At 48.4% G+C, this 16,018-nt stretch overlaps 2 protein-coding genes across 14 annotated transcripts in view; one reads left to right on the plus strand and one right to left on the minus strand.

The window, feature by feature from the left end:
* CNTNAP1 (contactin associated protein 1) overlaps positions 1 to 3,910 on the plus strand; it is a 20,272-nt gene extending 16,362 nt beyond the window's left edge. For both annotated transcript variants that reach the window (XM_053568881.1, XM_053568882.1), the window contains 6 exons: positions 228 to 581; positions 718 to 845; positions 1,292 to 1,385; positions 1,576 to 1,821; positions 1,925 to 1,972; positions 2,530 to 3,910. In XM_053568881.1, coding sequence (XP_053424856.1) covers positions 228 to 581; positions 718 to 845; positions 1,292 to 1,385; positions 1,576 to 1,821; positions 1,925 to 1,972; positions 2,530 to 2,834 — 1,175 coding nt within the window. In that variant the 3' untranslated portion in view covers positions 2,835 to 3,910. The remainder of the gene's footprint in view (positions 1 to 227; positions 582 to 717; positions 846 to 1,291; positions 1,386 to 1,575; positions 1,822 to 1,924; positions 1,973 to 2,529) is intronic.
* Positions 3,911 to 4,194: 284 nt separating this feature from the next.
* EZH1 (enhancer of zeste 1 polycomb repressive complex 2 subunit) overlaps positions 4,195 to 16,018 on the minus strand; it is a 36,162-nt gene continuing 24,338 nt past the window's right edge. For 8 of the 12 annotated variants that reach the window (XM_053568905.1, XM_053568896.1, XM_053568898.1 and 5 more), the window contains 10 exons: positions 15,538 to 15,734; positions 13,797 to 13,888; positions 12,824 to 12,864; positions 12,219 to 12,344; positions 9,612 to 9,790; positions 9,001 to 9,165; positions 8,477 to 8,558; positions 7,383 to 7,463; positions 6,890 to 6,974; positions 4,195 to 6,612 (listed from right to left, as the gene is read on the minus strand). In XM_053568905.1, coding sequence (XP_053424880.1) covers positions 6,552 to 6,612; positions 6,890 to 6,974; positions 7,383 to 7,463; positions 8,477 to 8,558; positions 9,001 to 9,165; positions 9,612 to 9,790; positions 12,219 to 12,344; positions 12,824 to 12,864; positions 13,797 to 13,888; positions 15,538 to 15,734 — 1,109 coding nt within the window. In that variant the 3' untranslated portion in view covers positions 4,195 to 6,551. The remainder of the gene's footprint in view (positions 6,613 to 6,889; positions 6,975 to 7,382; positions 7,464 to 8,476; positions 8,559 to 9,000; positions 9,166 to 9,611; positions 9,791 to 12,218; positions 12,345 to 12,823; positions 12,865 to 13,796; positions 13,889 to 15,537; positions 15,735 to 16,018) is intronic. The other 4 variants (XM_053568907.1, XM_053568903.1, XM_053568906.1 and 1 more) reach the window with 3 other exon arrangements.

The following is a 16,018-nucleotide window of genomic DNA, read 5'->3' on the forward strand; positions in this document are numbered from 1 at the left end:
CATTAGGGAGGTTGAGAACCACTGGATTAGATGACCTCTTAAATTTCTTTTGGCCATGAAATTCTGTTCTGTGATAGAAGGGCTCAAGGGGACCTAAGTAGTAGTAAATGGAGGGTTATGAGCATGGCAGAAACTGAGGCAAGTCTTGGGGGTATATGTGGCATAGAAAACTTCCACATTTGGGAGCAAGGATGTGGGGGCCCTGAACTCACTGCCTCTGCCTGCAGATATTGGCGGTTTCTTTGAGCCGGGCACCTGGATGCGCTATAACCTGCAGTCGGCCCTGCGCTCTGCAGCCCGCGAATTCTCCCACATGCTGAGCCGGCCAGTGCCAGGCTATGAGCCTGGCTATATCCCGGGCTACGACACTCCAGGCTATGTGCCTGGCTACCACGGCCCCGGATACCGCCTGCCTGACTACCCCCGGCCTGGCCGGCCCGTGCCTGGCTACCGAGGGCCTGTCTACAACGTTACGGGGGAGGAGGTCTCCTTCAGCTTTAGCACCAACTCCGCCCCTGCCGTCCTGCTCTACGTCAGCTCCTTTGTGCGTGACTACATGGCTGTGCTCATCAAGGAAGATGGTGAGCTCCCCCTCAATGCCAGTGTCCCCCAGGTGCCCTAATTCTTGTAACTATTCACTAATACAAGGACCCAAGCGTCCTTAGAAGATGAGGCCGTGGGAGCTGAGACCCCAAATTTCTCTCCCCACCCCCACAGGGACCCTGCAGCTACGTTATCAGCTGGGCACCAGTCCCTATGTGTACCAGCTGACCACCCGCCCAGTCACTGATGGCCAGCCCCACAGCATCAATATCACCCGGGTCTACCGCAACCTCTTCATCCAGGTTTGTATAGAGGGAAGTGAACCAATGCAGATCACAACCTGGTGATCTCAGGTGTGACAACCAGGAAAATGTCAAAGACTTAACACTGGTAAAGCACATTTTAGTGTGCAAGGGATTCTCACATGTGTCACTCCCTGTGACCCTCACAACAGCTGGGTGAGGTAGTTCAGGATGGCAGGGGTTCTTACCGTCTTCATTTTACAAACCAGTAAACAGGCTCAGAAAGTAGAGTGGTTTTCCCAAGTCAAACTGCTAGTAAGCTGCCAAAGATTGGTGTTGGGGTTTTTAAAAAACATATCAAATACTACACTGGGTCCAGGAGTTGCAGTTGCCCAGTTTGGACTGAATGGAACTTACCTGGTTGGCATCACCAGTTTGGACAGAGTTAGAGTTCTTTTGTGGTCTCAGTCACCTTCCCTTACTGCCCCCACCCCATCCTCACTCAGGTGGACTACTTCCCACTGACAGAACAGAAGTTCTCCCTGTTGGTGGACAGCCAATTGGACTCACCCAAGGCCTTGTATCTGGGGCGCGTGATGGGTAAGCTGTGAGTGCGGGTGAGTTTGGGGCAAAGAGTTCTGGGTAAGGTCCTGGAGCCTAATGGAGAGTGAAGGAACTGGGAATGGCAGTGAGGGTGGTAAGAAAGATGAGTGGGGAACCTACAGATGGAGGGAGGGGCAGGGCCTCTGAGTGGTCCAAGCCCCTCTTTCTGGGCCCACCTCTCCCTCAGAGACAGGAGTCATTGACCCAGAGATCCAGCGCTACAACACCCCAGGTTTCTCAGGCTGTCTATCTGGTGTTCGATTCAACAATGTGGCCCCCCTGAAGACCCACTTCCGATCCCCTCGACCCATGACTGCTGAGCTGGCTGAGGCCCTTCGAGTTCAAGGAGAACTGTCTGAATCTAACTGTGGCGCTATGCCACGCTTTGTCTCAGAGGTGCCTCCTGAGCTTGACCCCTGGTATCTTCCCCCAGGTACACCCGGAGGACACAGAAGAGGGAAGTGGGTATGACAGGGAAGGGAAATGATTCTTAACTTGGTAGAGGGACCTCCTGACTGGTGCTCTCTCCTCCTCAGACTTTCCGTACTACCATGATGATGGATGGGTGGCCATACTCTTAGGCTGTAAGTAGCAATGATCACCAATCTCCCAAGACCACACTCTGACTGGCAGCAGTCTCTCCTTGCCCTGATCCCCATGGCTGAGGGATGGTCGGCTGCATGATGGTACAAAGGTTAAGACAGGGTGTACTGAAGGAAGTACACAGAGTGGACATAAAGTTCGTGTGCAACTTAAAAATGCTAAATTGCACACGAACTTTTTGTCCACCCTGTATATTGAGCTGGAAATATTTTAATGTTTGAGGGTGCTCTAAATTTTTAATTGAAATGAGATATTAAAATGAGCTATAGTTAATAGATGGGGAGATAGGGGTACAGTAACATCTAGAGAGATGAAAAAGTAGGGTAACAGGAAGGTAGAAAAGAGAATATTAGAACTAGAAGTTGGCAGGGGATAAGCTAGGAATTCAGACTTACAGACCTATAGGAATAGCTTTGTGTGGTTGGAAGCTGACTGTCATACATATAGGTTTTTGACCAAAGTGTATAGTTATGTGTGTTTCTATGAGTAGGTGAAATCCCAGAGATCTGCTCTGAATTGTTCCCTTTCTTCCTTTCAGTTTTGGTGGCCTTCCTGCTGCTCGGGCTAGTGGGAATGTTGGTGCTTTTCTATCTGCAACATCATCGCTACAAGGGCTCCTACCACACCAATGAGCCCAAGGCGACCCATGATTACCATCCTGGAAGCAAGGCCCCTCTACCTGCTTCAGGCCCTGCCCAGGCCCCCACTCCTACACCAGCTCTTACCCAAGTTTCAACCCCAGTCCCAGTCCCAGTCCCAGCCCCAGCCCCAGCCCCTGGCCCTGGCCCTGGCCCCCAGGACCAGAATCTACCCCAGATCTTAGAGGAATCCAGGTCTGAATGAATCAGAAGGGCTTCAGGGACCAAGTTCAATTCTTCTGAATTCCCCAAATCCTGTCTCTTCCCAACCCTGTCAAGGACATTTGGCTCCTCTTAGCTGGCTCTGCTTATCCAGAGGATACCCACCCCAACTCCCAACCCCCATCCACCCTCCTAAGTTTGGTGGGCAGAGCTACAGATGGGACCCAAGGGAGTGGCTGAGCCTCACTGCCTAAACCAATGCCCTGCTCAGTACCATTTCCCCAGGCTCCTGGCTGTTTGCCTGCCCAAAGGAGAAGCCTCAGGGGGTTGAGGCAGGCCCATCCTGCCATCCCTGTCCCAGCTGCTGCCAGGGATTAACAAGAATGATGGGGAGATTAACTGCCTCCCTTCCAACACATACTGTCAGCTGGGACAGATGTGTGGGATTGCAGGGTCGTCCAGGGTATGGGGGGAGGAGGCTGCTAAATCCTACCCCCAGCCTCTCCCCACCCTGCAGAATGTCTTCCATCTGTGTCCACTCAGCTGGGGGCTAGGGAGAGCTTCATTGCTGTCCCTCACTCCCTTTTTGTTTTTTACACAGAGACCAAGAGGCCTCAGATTAGCACCTTAGTACCTCCGCTGCTTCACATGCTTTAGCCAAAGCCATAAAAATCCTACAATGTAAAATAATGCAGACCCCCCCAACTAGCCCGCCCTCTAGTCTTCCACCCTTTCCCAAGACATGCAATGGCCTTGGTGCCTGCCCAGAGGCTTAGCCCCATCCAGTGCATGAGGAACCCCCTTCCTCCGCTCAGAGATGCTGCTGCTTTTGCCCAGGAGGTCATATTCTTTATATATATTTTTTGTTGCATAGTCTCTCCCTAGAGAAACTCTATATATAATTCTAATTTTTAAATTATTTGTTTATATATAAAAGAAAAACTCAGTCAGCTGTCCTGTCCTGTGCCCAGTCTGTAGTTTGCTTCTCCAGTGGTGGAAGTCTCATGAGGCCTACTGGTCACTCACCAGCCTGGTCTGGCCTCTACTCTGAAGCAGGGCTGAGCGTGTTGTGCTCTCAGACTTGGAGCTGTTCCAATAAATCAGAGTGGCAGAGCCCCAGTCTGTGTGTGGTAGCTGACGTCGTGGTTAAGGGATAAGTGGGATGACTTTAAAGGAACTAATCTAAGGGCTTAGGAATTTCCAGGGGGAGCTCTCAGAATCCTTGCATCACCTGCCAGGGGCCTGGTACTGGTACTCTTGCCAGATCTCCTGCCTCCCCCATACCCAGATCTCAGTCAGGTAAGTGGTGATCAGAATGCTGAAGCATCAGGCCAAACCTGCTTCTGGATGGCCATCCTTGAGTCCTTCCAGCCCCAAAGCACACAGTACACAACCTGCCAAAATGGATTCTAACACTTTATTCAGATAAGAGGTTCACAAGCCACAGGACTTTAAAGTGCGTGAAATTCACTGGCAACAAAGCCGCACATAACACCAGCCTCCCCCAGGCCCCACCACCTTGCTCCATCCATCATTACCTATGGGGGGAGGGGTTGACACCCGTCATTAAAGATAGGGGACAGCAGGGACAAAGGATGGGAGGAACAGAAGGATTAGTGGTCTGAAACTGGGAAAAGAGGGCTTGGCCACAGTGATTCTGCTCACTGAGGGGAGCATGGGATCAGTCCAACCTCTCAAAGGATGGAACAAAAAAAAAAAACAACTTTCACACTCCTCACAGACAGCCCCTGGCATTTCAGATGGGACTAATCCTTCACTTCATCTGTCTCAGTTCCCCACTATAATTTATGAGTAATTCAGAGCCCCCAGTCCAGCTTGAGGGTCTCCCTGATACATACAATGAACACAGCAGATGTAGATTTCAGAATCAAGCTGGGTGCTGGCCCCACTGGGAGGGAGAAGGCTGGGCAGGTGCTGGGTGCAGGGTGCATGTGTGCCCACCAGAATGGCGAGTAGGAGTATGTGAGTGTGTGTGTGCACATCCCATGCAAATCCCTTAGAGACAGCTAGGCCACAGGGGAACCCTATTTCTCTCTTCATGAGACACTCAGCAGGGTGGGAGGAAGGAAATGGCCAGAGGAGACCAGGGAAGAGAGGCTCAGACTCCCCAGAAGAGAGACGTCAGTTCCCTATTCTGTTACTCCCTAGGCTGGTCTGTACCTGCCTGAGTCCTTCCCACCCAGCATAATGCCAATTGTTCCCTGTCAGCTCAGCACACAGGCCCCGGACACAGGGCAGCAGCTCTTGTTGGCCCCATTCTTGTTAATTTCTTCTATGTCAAGCCAGCTCCTTCTGCCTCCTCCAGGAGATAAGGCAAGACTGGAGGAGAATCTTTCACACCTTCTTCTCCTTCCCTCAGGAGCAGAGACCTTGGGAGACTTTAGCGCAAATTCCACCCCAATATATAGACCTTCTAAAAGAAATAGTAAAGTGCTTTGCTCTGCATGAATCCCAGAGAAATGGCACCACAGACAGGACAGGTGTTCTGCCTGCTTCTTCAAATACTCTCTACCAGTGTGCCCCACACATGTGATGCCATCCTAAATGCGTGCAATTTAGCCCCTCACCCATCTCCAAACACATATTGCTAATTCACCCTTTCCAAACAGCAGGTGCTACAGACAGGAAAGTAGATCACACCAATGACCTTTGCCCTCTCTAGTCTAGGCCTGTGCCTCCCTACCCTGAAGAGATAAACAACACAAGCCCTTAGGCCTACCCTCTATGGAGAATGGAAGGCCAAGGAAAAACTACAAATCCAGCAAATCAAGGTGCTCACACCCTGCCAGGTTCATACCTTGCCCAGGTGTTCACACTTTGCCAGGCTCACATCTTGCCCAGGTGCTCGTACCTTGCCAGGCTCACACCTTGCCCAGGTGCTCACACTTTGCCAGACACACCTTCTGAAACTTCTTCAGTGGCAGCCTAACATCCACTGCAGCCACTTACTCAGAGCTTTGGAAGGAGCAGGAGTGCTGACACCTCTTTCCAGGTCTCTGACAACACTTAACCCATCTCTCCTCAGAGCACACCGAGAAGGCTTTCTCAGGGCTTCCTGGGCCCAGGTTTAGCAGTTTACTGTCATCAGGCCTGTTCTCATGGAAGGATGCCACATAGCTTTTCTCACACTGGCCTTAAACATCCGCACTTAGAATCCATACTCTTTCAGTGTGAACCCTGCCCTGAGGGAAGAGATGGTAAGGTGAACCATTTCCCTCTGAGTTCATCTGTGCTACGTGCCAGGCTGGCCTCTGACTCATCACCTGTAGGCTCCAGGGGCCACATTTCACTCAGTCTGTCCCCTCTAGGTCTTAGGATCATAGAGATAAGCCTGGCACCCCCCAATTACATAAGGACCCTTGATTAGAAAAGCTAAAATCACAGGCTAACACTTGTTAGGAATTGCCTAAGTGGAGTCCTGAGGCTCACAGCCTGGGGAGCTGACACGAAGTCACACCTAAGTCACTCACCCCAGCCTGTGCTCATTTCCTCTGAGATGCAGATGCAGTCTCCCACCCCTGCAACTCTCTCCCCAGGGAGACCAAGGCCTAGCTGCCTGTCTCCCCTCTCACTGAGACAGTCTTATGCCCACTGGACAAAGCAGAGGCCTCACTATAGAGGGTGGATAGGGGGGTTTCTTGGTGTGGTAGACACAGTGCAGGATTTTTGAGCAGCAGTGTTGTAAGCATGAAAGCCAAGACAGTGCCGCTACTGTAAGCGCTGGTGTGGGTCTGGAGGGCTAAAAGACATCGGTCTCTCTCTCGATCCCCACATACTTGAGGGCGTCAGCTTGGCTGTACCTGTCCCAGAGCAGAGAGAAGGAACCAGGTTACTCTCAAGGCTCTTAGGATTGAAAGGGTGGAGACCCTCCTGTTTCACTTCCCCTCCCAGCCACTAACAGCCGTTTATACTGTTCCCACTTTTGAGGTAAGGCCCCAGGAGTGAGAAGAAACAAAGCCTTAACCACAAGGCCCATTCCTTCATCCATATTATCCACCCTAAGCCCCAAATCTATTCCAACAGCCACCCCTTCTGCCTCTAGAGCCACCTTCTGTGGATCATTACTGCCTACCTTACCTATAATCAAAGAAGAGCTCTTCGCCAGCTTGAATTGCCCTCTTGGCAAAGATCCCAATCCGATGATCTCCATTTACCATGACCACTGCAAACAGGATAAACCAAAGGCTAGGTCAACTTCAAGTCAACCATTAGTAGGATGCTAGGCTGATTTCCTCCAAATTTCCAGTGAAAACATAAATCAAATGGAATTAAAAGCAGTCAAGGAAGGTAGTTGTCTCTACGCTTTTAGATCTGTTATTCTGGGCAGTGATACGGAGAAAGAATTATCTTTAAATCCTTTTTGTGAGAGTGTTTGTAATGTATTCAGTGGAAAAAAAAGCAAAATATAAAACTGAAAGAGGGGCTTAAAATGATATGATACCAGACATTAATTGTGATTACCTCTGGACAAAAAATAACTCGAGTTATGAAAAAAGTTGAACAATGCATAGAAATCCTATAAATGCAGCATTTATCTCCTGTTCCACCTCTCAGGTCACTGAGAACCCACCTTTGGCATAACAGTTGGGATTCACTGAATGGTTTGCAAATCGAATTTTGTTTCCTTTCCGAGTAGCATCCACTACAAAATCTATATAAAGCAAATCAAGGAAGACCATGAGCATAGCAGGCAACTCCACAGCTTCTTTAGCCCAAATTTAGAATCAATTAAACAATAACAGATGCAAGTTAGTCCACTGGGAATTCTGAAGCCCAGTGTACTAACAGAAGCATGGGAAAGCAAGCAGCCTAAGAATTCAGCCTCATGTGGGAGCTCTCCTTTGGGTTGCTTCCTCTTTGTTTGAATTATGATGGATTTTCTCTTCCCATCTATTGTGTAGGGAGATTTCTTTTCTATTCTTTTTCTTTTTTTTTTTTTTGAGATACAGTCTCACTATATCGCAGTGCCATGGTGTCACAGCAATCTCAAACTCCTGGGCTTAAGTGATTCTCTTGCCTCAGTCACACCACAACACCAATTTTTTTGTTACAGCTGTCATTGTTGATTTTAGCTGGCCTAGGCTGGGTTCAAACTCACCAGCCTTGGTGTATGTGGCTGGCGCCTTACCCACTGAGCTACGGGTGCTGACCTATTCTTTTTTTTTTTTTAAACAGAGTCTCACTTCGTTGCCCTGGGTAGAATGCTGTAGTATCATAGGTCACAGCAACCTCAAACTCTTGGGCTCAAGCAATCCTCTTGCCTTAGCCTCCTGAGTAGCTCAGACTATAGGTACCTACCACAAAGCTGGGCTATTTTTAGAGATGGGGAATAGCTCTTGCTCAGGCTGGTCTTGAACTCCTGAGCTCAGGAGATCCACCTGTCTTGGCCTCCAAAAGTGCTAGGACTATAGGCATGAGCCACCGTACCTGGCTGTGTAGGGAGATTTCTGAGGTATAAGTGCTCATGCTCTTATTACAAACACAATCCAGAACCAGAGATTCTCCCAAAGCAAGTCAACTTTGGCCCATGGGGTCTCTGAATTCCATCTTGCTCCCTTGCACTATGCATCTCTTGGAAGACTGAGAGCTGATCTTGAACCTGGATTACAGCAAGGGACATTTGGCATAAAGACCACCTTGAGACAAGACGAGGAGACTCCATACCATTGTTGAGGTTGAAAAGAAAGCTGGACATGTATTTGTCATAGACCTTTCCTCGTCGATCAGCCTCATCCTGAGAGATAAGCTGGAGAGACAGAAAATGAACAAACATGGGGTATCAGTATGCCTGCTCTGGGCGTGATACCCTGCCCCTAGAAAGAGCTGGGAGAGGGCAGTGTCAAACATGGATGCTTACTGAGTACCATGATGAGAATCATAAGAGAGAGAGTTCCCAGCTTACATTGTTTCAATTCCCACCCAGGCTGACCAGTATGGAGGCAGAAGAGAGCCCCACTACCACTCCCTCATGTGGCTGGAGTTGCCAAAGAGTTAAAGAACTGTGGTTTGTTTCAGGACTGCAAAGAGTTCTGTGGGGTCCCCCACCCCCATCCCTCCTTGCCAGAGGTCACATGAGAACTCAGCTGAGTTATTTGGAGATTAATTCAAAGAAGCCTGGCCCACAGAAAATCAGAGTTTCTTATCAGTATCTCCCCAGTAAGAATGTGGGCCAAATCTATAGCACTTACCTCACCACAATATTCAGAAATGAATTCGTTCTTCTGCACAGACTCTTTAATGAAGGTGCCCCATCCGGCCACATCTGAGGGGGCCAGCAGCAGGTGCTGAGGAAGAGAGCCAAGCCTCAGCCTATAGGGCTTATGTGAGTGAGGGTGTGTGCGCTGATGTGTTTGCTGGGGGGCAGAGTGGAAAGAACCAGCAACTATTAAGAGGATCTGAAAGCAGAAAAAGGTCTGAACTATTCTATTCTGTGGTGGTGGTGGTGGGGGGGGCAGACAAAAAAGGGAGGTGGTAAAAAGAAACAGGACACCTCTACTTTTAAACTGGGAACCTCTCAGACCTGCCTCTATGGGAATCCACTGCTATGTAAGAGGAAAAACTAGACAACTTCAATGATGCATCTACCTCTCTGCCTGTTTCAGTCTGGCCAGCGCAAGGGGCCACTTTTCTAATCTCTCACTAGGACAGGGAACTTTATTACTGCAGTAAATATGTGTCTTTTAGGCTTTATCAACCACTCTCACAAACCATCTAAGTAACCAGTGGAAAGAGGATGCCCAGGACTATTCTTTCTTTTTCACCTCAGTATTTGGTGCAGGGTCCTGAGAAAAGGCCTTACCTTCTTCAGGCCACGCTGGATGCTGCAGTTTTTACAGGAAACCACCTTGCAATCCCAGTGCTCTGAGGCCCCACAGGTGAGACACAAGTCGGGGTCACACTCTCGCACTGCCAGATAGCATGGACACTGCTTAGTATTGCACTGAGTCTTACAGCGACAGCCAGGGAAACGATTCTGGCCTGGGTGGGAAGACAGGTGAGGTTAAGAAGAGAAGCAGCAGCTGGGCACCCATAGCTCAATGGTTAGAGTGCCGGCTCCATGCACTGGGTTGGCGGGTTTGAACCTAGCCTGGGCCTGCTAAACAAACAAACAAAAAAAAGGAGGGAAGCAAAGAAATAAATGTCATGTGTTCAAGGATGCTTTGGCAAAATGGGAGAGAAGATCCTTTTCTAACAAACACTTGTCTTTTTCTTTTTTTTGTAGAGACAGAGTCTTACTTTATGGCCCTCGGTAGAGTGCCATGGCATCACACAGCTCACAGCAACCTCCAACTCCTGGGCTTAAGCGATTCTCTTGCCTCAGCCTCCCGAGTAGCTAGGACTACAGGTGCCTGCCACAACGCCCAGCTATTTTTTGGTTGCAGTTCAGCCGGGGCCGGGCTTGAACCGCCACCCTAGGTATATGGGGCCGGCGCCTTACCAACTGAGCCACAGGCGCCGCCCCAAACACTTGTCTTTTTCTTAAGAGAAAATGGAGTGCCTCCTAATATTCATGCCTGCAAATAAAAAATGTAGGTATAGGTCAGGTGTGGTGGCTTGTACCTATAATCCTAGCACTGTAAGAGGCTGAGGCAGGAGGATTGCTTGAGGCCAGTAATTTGAAACTCTGTCTCTACTAAAAATAGAAAAATAAGCTGGGCATGATGGTGTGCATCTCTAATCGCAGCTACCTGGGCAGCTGAGGCAGGAGGATTGCTTGAGCCCAGGAGTTTGAGGCTGTAGTGGCCTATGATGATGCATTGCTCTCTAGTGCAGGAAGCAGAGCAAGACTCTGTCTAAAAAAAAAAAAAAAAAAAAAGGAAAGAAAGGATAAAGAAAAAAGCAGGTGTATCTCCTAGAGATTCCCAACAATGCTCTCCCTCCTCCTGAGATGGAAAGTACCCCCAGAAGAAACAAAATCTGTGCTTTTCACTGTACATCCTCACCATCAAAACAAGTATCATTATGAGAACAGAATGCATCCGTTCTATGGCACCTTCCTCCACCCACTGCCCGCCCTAGTACAAGCACCTTTCTGCTGTGGCTAAGATTGATATCTACTATGGGTGAGGAGGTATTTCCAGCATACCCGCCTGGGTATGCAAGTTCTCCAAGCTCTGGGGACTGCCATCAAACTGTTCAGCCCTGAGTGGGGAAGGGCACAGGGTGAGGTATAAGAAGTGAAAGAGAAGCACCGTTAGCCTCTGCTGACATCCAGGCTCCTGTCTCCTACCTGATATTAAGATTCCACCTAGTAAGTAAAAACAGATGGCACCTGAAAGAGATTTGAATCAAAACTATTTGATATTTTTTTTTGAGATAGGGTCTTGTATTATTGCCTGGGCATGAGGGGAATGGCATGGTCACAGCTCACTATAATTCTGAACTTTTGCCTCAGCTTCCTGAGTAGCTAGGGATACAGATGCCTGCTACCATGTCCAGCTAATTTTTAAATTTTTTTTAGAGCTGGTATCTTGCTATATTGCTGAGGCTTGTCTGGAACTCCTGGCCTCAAGCAATCCTCCCACCTCAGCCTCCCAAAGTATTGGGATTATGGGCACCTGGCCCCCAGATTTCCATGTTTCTTTCTTTCTTCTTCTTCTTTTTTTTTTTTTTTTTTTGTAGAGACAGAGTCTCACTTTATCGCCCTCAGTAGAGTTCTGTGGCATCACACAGCTCGCAGCAACCTCCAACTCCTGGGCTTAGATGATTCTCTTGCCTCAGCCTCCCAAGTAGCTGGGACTACAGGCACCCGCCACAACGCCCGGCTATATTTTTTTGTTGCAGTTTGGCCCAGGCTGGGTTTGAACCCGCCACCCTCGGTATATGGGGCCGGCGCCCTACTCACTGAGCCACAGGTGCCGCCCTTCCATGTTTCTTAATTCTCCTCTGGGAGGCAAAGTTGGAAGAGGTCTCATTACTGCATAATTGCTGCTTTTAAAATCATGAACCTTAGCGTTTTCCAAAAATGACTTTTTTTTTTCTTTGAGACAAAGTCTCACTATGTCGTCCTTGGTAGAGTGATATGGCATCACAGCTCACAGCAACCTCAAACTCTTGGGCTCAAGTGATTCTCTTGCCTCAGCCTCCTGAGTAGCTGGGACTACAGGCACCCGCCACATGCCTGGCTATTTTTTTGTTGCAGTTGCTTAGCTGGCCTGGGCCAGGTTCGAACCCACCACTCTTGGTGTATATGGCTGGTGCCGTAAACACTGTGCTATGGGCACCGAGCCCCGGAAAATGATTTTTCCATATCTTAAGCATCTTGTTTTGTCTGGAGAATGCCTAAAACACAGCTAACAGAGGTATCAGAAAGCCCACTAGCAGCAAAAGACAGAGCACGGGGGAAGCCTGGGACATAGTGAGGCTGACTATTTTGGTGACTACAGGGGAAATGTAGCACACTTACAGTCTGGGTTGCACTGGCAGAACTTCTCACAGAAATTCTGAGTCATGATGCAGGGGCAGGTGCTGTCACAGGGGCGGTCTGGGTGATCGCAGGGTTGGTAGTTGTACACTTGTGTGGAAGAGTTATCTAGGAGAGAGAAGAATAGAGCTGGCACTGCTACAACCCTGCTCCCCAGCTGCTCTACTGACCAAGTGTCTAATCACCCACTTCAAAGGAGACTGAACTATCACCTTAGTCACACATTTAACACTTAGAAGATATCACAGGTAACCCCTGTTCATAAGGCAAGACAGGGTGATTTGCTTTGTGGGGAGGGTGTGGAGATAGTGTGGAACAGCAGGACAGATATTCTAAACATTAAACGAGGTCTGGAACCCAGTAAATGACACACTGCAAAAGTCAGAGACCATTAGGCCTGAACTCTGCACCCTAAGAGGCCTTCTCAGTTGCAGTGAGAAGCTGAGCTGTTCTCAGCTGCTGCAGAGAAATGTGCAATGAGCGGAAGCAGTGCAGGGTCAGCACCTGCAGCCATAGGTCGGGCAGGGTGATGGTCACAGAACAAGACCTCATATTGAACTGATTAAGAACACCCTGGTGAAACCAACCTTTCTTCAGCTGAATTTTCCTGCAGTGTGCAGCCCACAACCTGAAAAACAGAGAAAGGATGTTTCTGGCTCATGGCCCTTGGGAGCTCTACAGATGCAGATAAATGACAATGTAACTTGCAATCAGTGACTGTGGTTTGGTGATGAGGGTCAGGGTAGTATCCTCCCAAAGCCCTACTTTGGCTCACAGAAGCCAAGAGTCCATTCTAAATCCCATTGGCCCCTGCTACAAGATTTAAACTTAAACACGATCCCCTCCCAAACAAACATAAAAGGACAAAATACAGAAAAAAAACAAAGCCTAACCCTATATGTCTATTACAATGCTATTGTTTCGCTTTCCCTCTCCCTGCTGCTGAGGTGGAGATGTGGGGGAGTTTCAAGATGGAGAGGTAGAAAGGCCTTTCAGGATCTCTGAAAGGGAAGAGTCACAGGGATTTCCTTCTGTATCTAGAACTGGAGTAAGCTCCTTCCTTCGATGGGTGACAGTCATCAGGGAATACAGCCAGGAAGAGTGCCAATTTTTTAAAAATAACTTCCAACCCTAAGTAAAAGATAGCTAGAAGACAGTGTTATTATACAACTTAGAAAAACAATACAAGTGCCAACACAATGAAAAGGATTCTGGTCAGAGTTGAGAATGGGTAAGATGTTAACTGACCACCCAACAAGGAGAAATGGCTTCAGGGTGGAGCCCTGAGCACAGTTCATGTCCTACTGGCCAGGAGTGTCAATGGAAAATGAAAAACAGACAGTTATTTCACAGTCCACTGCATTGGGGACAAAGGAAGGGCTGGTCCATGGCACATACACTCAGGGAGCACTGAGAAGGGTGGCCCTCAGTTGTGTGATGCCAAACTGATGGGCTCACACAGCCTGTGCAGGAGCTAAAGAGGGAGGCAGATGGGAAGTCCAAGGGGAAGTCAGAGCACACAGGTTAACAGCCTGGCCACAGAGAATCCTTTGTCCTTGCCTGTGCTTCCTTTTCTTCTTCTGTGAGGGGTTCATGAGTTCGTCTGTTGGCAGCTTCAGGATAAGTGATTCTTTGACTGCAAACTGAAAGACCTGGAAGACAAATCCAACAGGGTCTGTCTCTCCTTCCCAGCAAAGTGGTCAAGTAAGTGGCCCTGCCGGGTGCTGGGGTTGGGTGGGACCTGGAGAGCTCACAGGTATCTCTTTAGTCAGGGAGAGACAGAATGCCATTGGGACATTGGGTCACTGGCTCTAAAATTAATTCCTAATCATTCATCCTGACTCCAGAAGGGAGAAATACTGAGCACAGTAATACCTTCCCTAGTCAGAAGCTACTTCTCTTTCTACCAAGCATGGGTAGAAGAGTGGGCTGATTCTTACCTACAGTCTCTGCTTCTTTTTAGGAAGGGCAACTTTGTGTGCCTTGCATACTGACAAGCAAGGCAGGACAGGAATGGTTCTACTGGGGTAAACACTAGCTCCCTCTGTTGGTATAAAGATGTCAGAGCCTTGACTGCTTTCACAGAGCAGCAGTTTGAAAATGCTGGCTCCTCCTGCCGCTTCTCTTCTAGCACTCTTTTCTCTCTCTCTCTCTCTCTCTTTTTTTTTTTTTAAGACAGTCTTACTTTGTCACCCTTTGTAGAGTGCTGTGATGTCATAGCTCACAGCAATTGCTTAAGCAATTCTCTTGCTTCAGCCTCCCAAGTAACTGGGACTACGGGTATCTACCCTAGTGCCTGGCTATTTCTAGATACAGGTCTCACGCTTGCTCAGGCTGGTCTGGAACTCCTGAGCTCAAGTAGTCCACCTGCCTCAGCCTCCCAGAGTGTTGGGATTACAGGCGTGAGCTACTGCACCCGGCCCTTCTCACATTCATTTTTAGCTTTTCCTTTTTCTTTTTGGCTACAGGCCCTCTTGGGATTCTCTGAAAACTATAAATCTTCTAAAGAAAGTACATTTAGTCAAGAATTTTTCTGGCATACAATTCCATACACTTTGTGGTTGAGAACCTGTGGCTGAGAGAAATAAGTATGAGGTCCAAAAAGAAAGCAAAGGGCACTCATAGTTCTATTAACTATTCTAAGTAAAGAAGCACAAAGAAGAGGCCACAGAGACTCCTCCAGAAGTTAGGAAGCCAAGTGAGCAAATCCTGGGGCTCCTTTCTTGTTGGGCAGATGGGTCCCAACACCTACCTCCCTGCCCTGTTCTCCCTGGAGCCCTTTTCTGCCTCCAGAGCATCAGTGGCTGCTGTTAACTGTTTCTTGTAATGGTATGAGTGGGAAGGGTGAGGCCTACGCCAGATACCGAGGTGGTAATTGGAGAATCTGGTTATAGAAAATTTGGAGAATAAAGCAGCTAAGGAAGCTGATGGAGGGAGTGGCAGCCACAGAAGCAGGAGTGTGCAAGCTAAGAGTTTGCAGAAAGATTTGGGAGTCCTTTCTAGGGAAGGGATACCTTTAGAAAGGAGGCAGAAATGAAAAAAAGAAGCTGAAAGAGAATAGGATCATCCATAAGAGTTAAATAGGCAGAGACAGAAATAAGAATTCAGCAAGAAGGAGAGCAGACTATATGCATTATCAAGCCCTGCATTTGAGAAAGGCCCACGGACTCACTTGATGCCCCAGATCTTGAACTTAAGACAGCTTCTCCCCAGACACACAGCCTTACAAGATAGCAAAGGGTTGGACAGAGCAACAGATGAAAGGAGGGTCCAAGTCTGTTCTGCCACTTTCAGACAGTACCTGCTTGCATGTCTTAGTTCCCAGAAGCCTGGCTATTGAACAGAAGTTGTTGAAGTAGGTGCCATGGAAGACTCGAAAAAGAGATTCTTCAGCCCCTGTCCACTCCACAGGCTCTGAGGGGGCCTCTACTACACAGAGCTGAGGTGGGGCTGGACTAGACTTCTGTTTTGTGGGTGTCTGACAGCGAGAGTTAGCCTCTAAGGGGAAGAAATAATAGAAATAGATGAGGGTAGAATACAGTTGTCATTGGTAGTTTGTCACAAATCTAAAAGTTCTATCATTCTACTTTAAAAGGCAGAATAGTTAGGAATGAAAATATTCCCTGTCTCCACAGGTGAACTTGGGGAAAGGATTAAGAGGGGTTTTTTGGTTTTGTTTTGTTTTTTGACACAGGGTCTTCTCTATTGTCTAGCCTACAATGCAGTATAGCTCACTGCAATCTCAAACTCCTAGGCTCAAGAGCTCCTCCCGTCTCAACCTC

This window comes from Nycticebus coucang, chromosome 18, assembly GCF_027406575.1.
Source record: "Nycticebus coucang isolate mNycCou1 chromosome 18, mNycCou1.pri, whole genome shotgun sequence".
NCBI classification, from domain to species: Eukaryota; Metazoa; Chordata; class Mammalia; order Primates; family Lorisidae; genus Nycticebus; species Nycticebus coucang.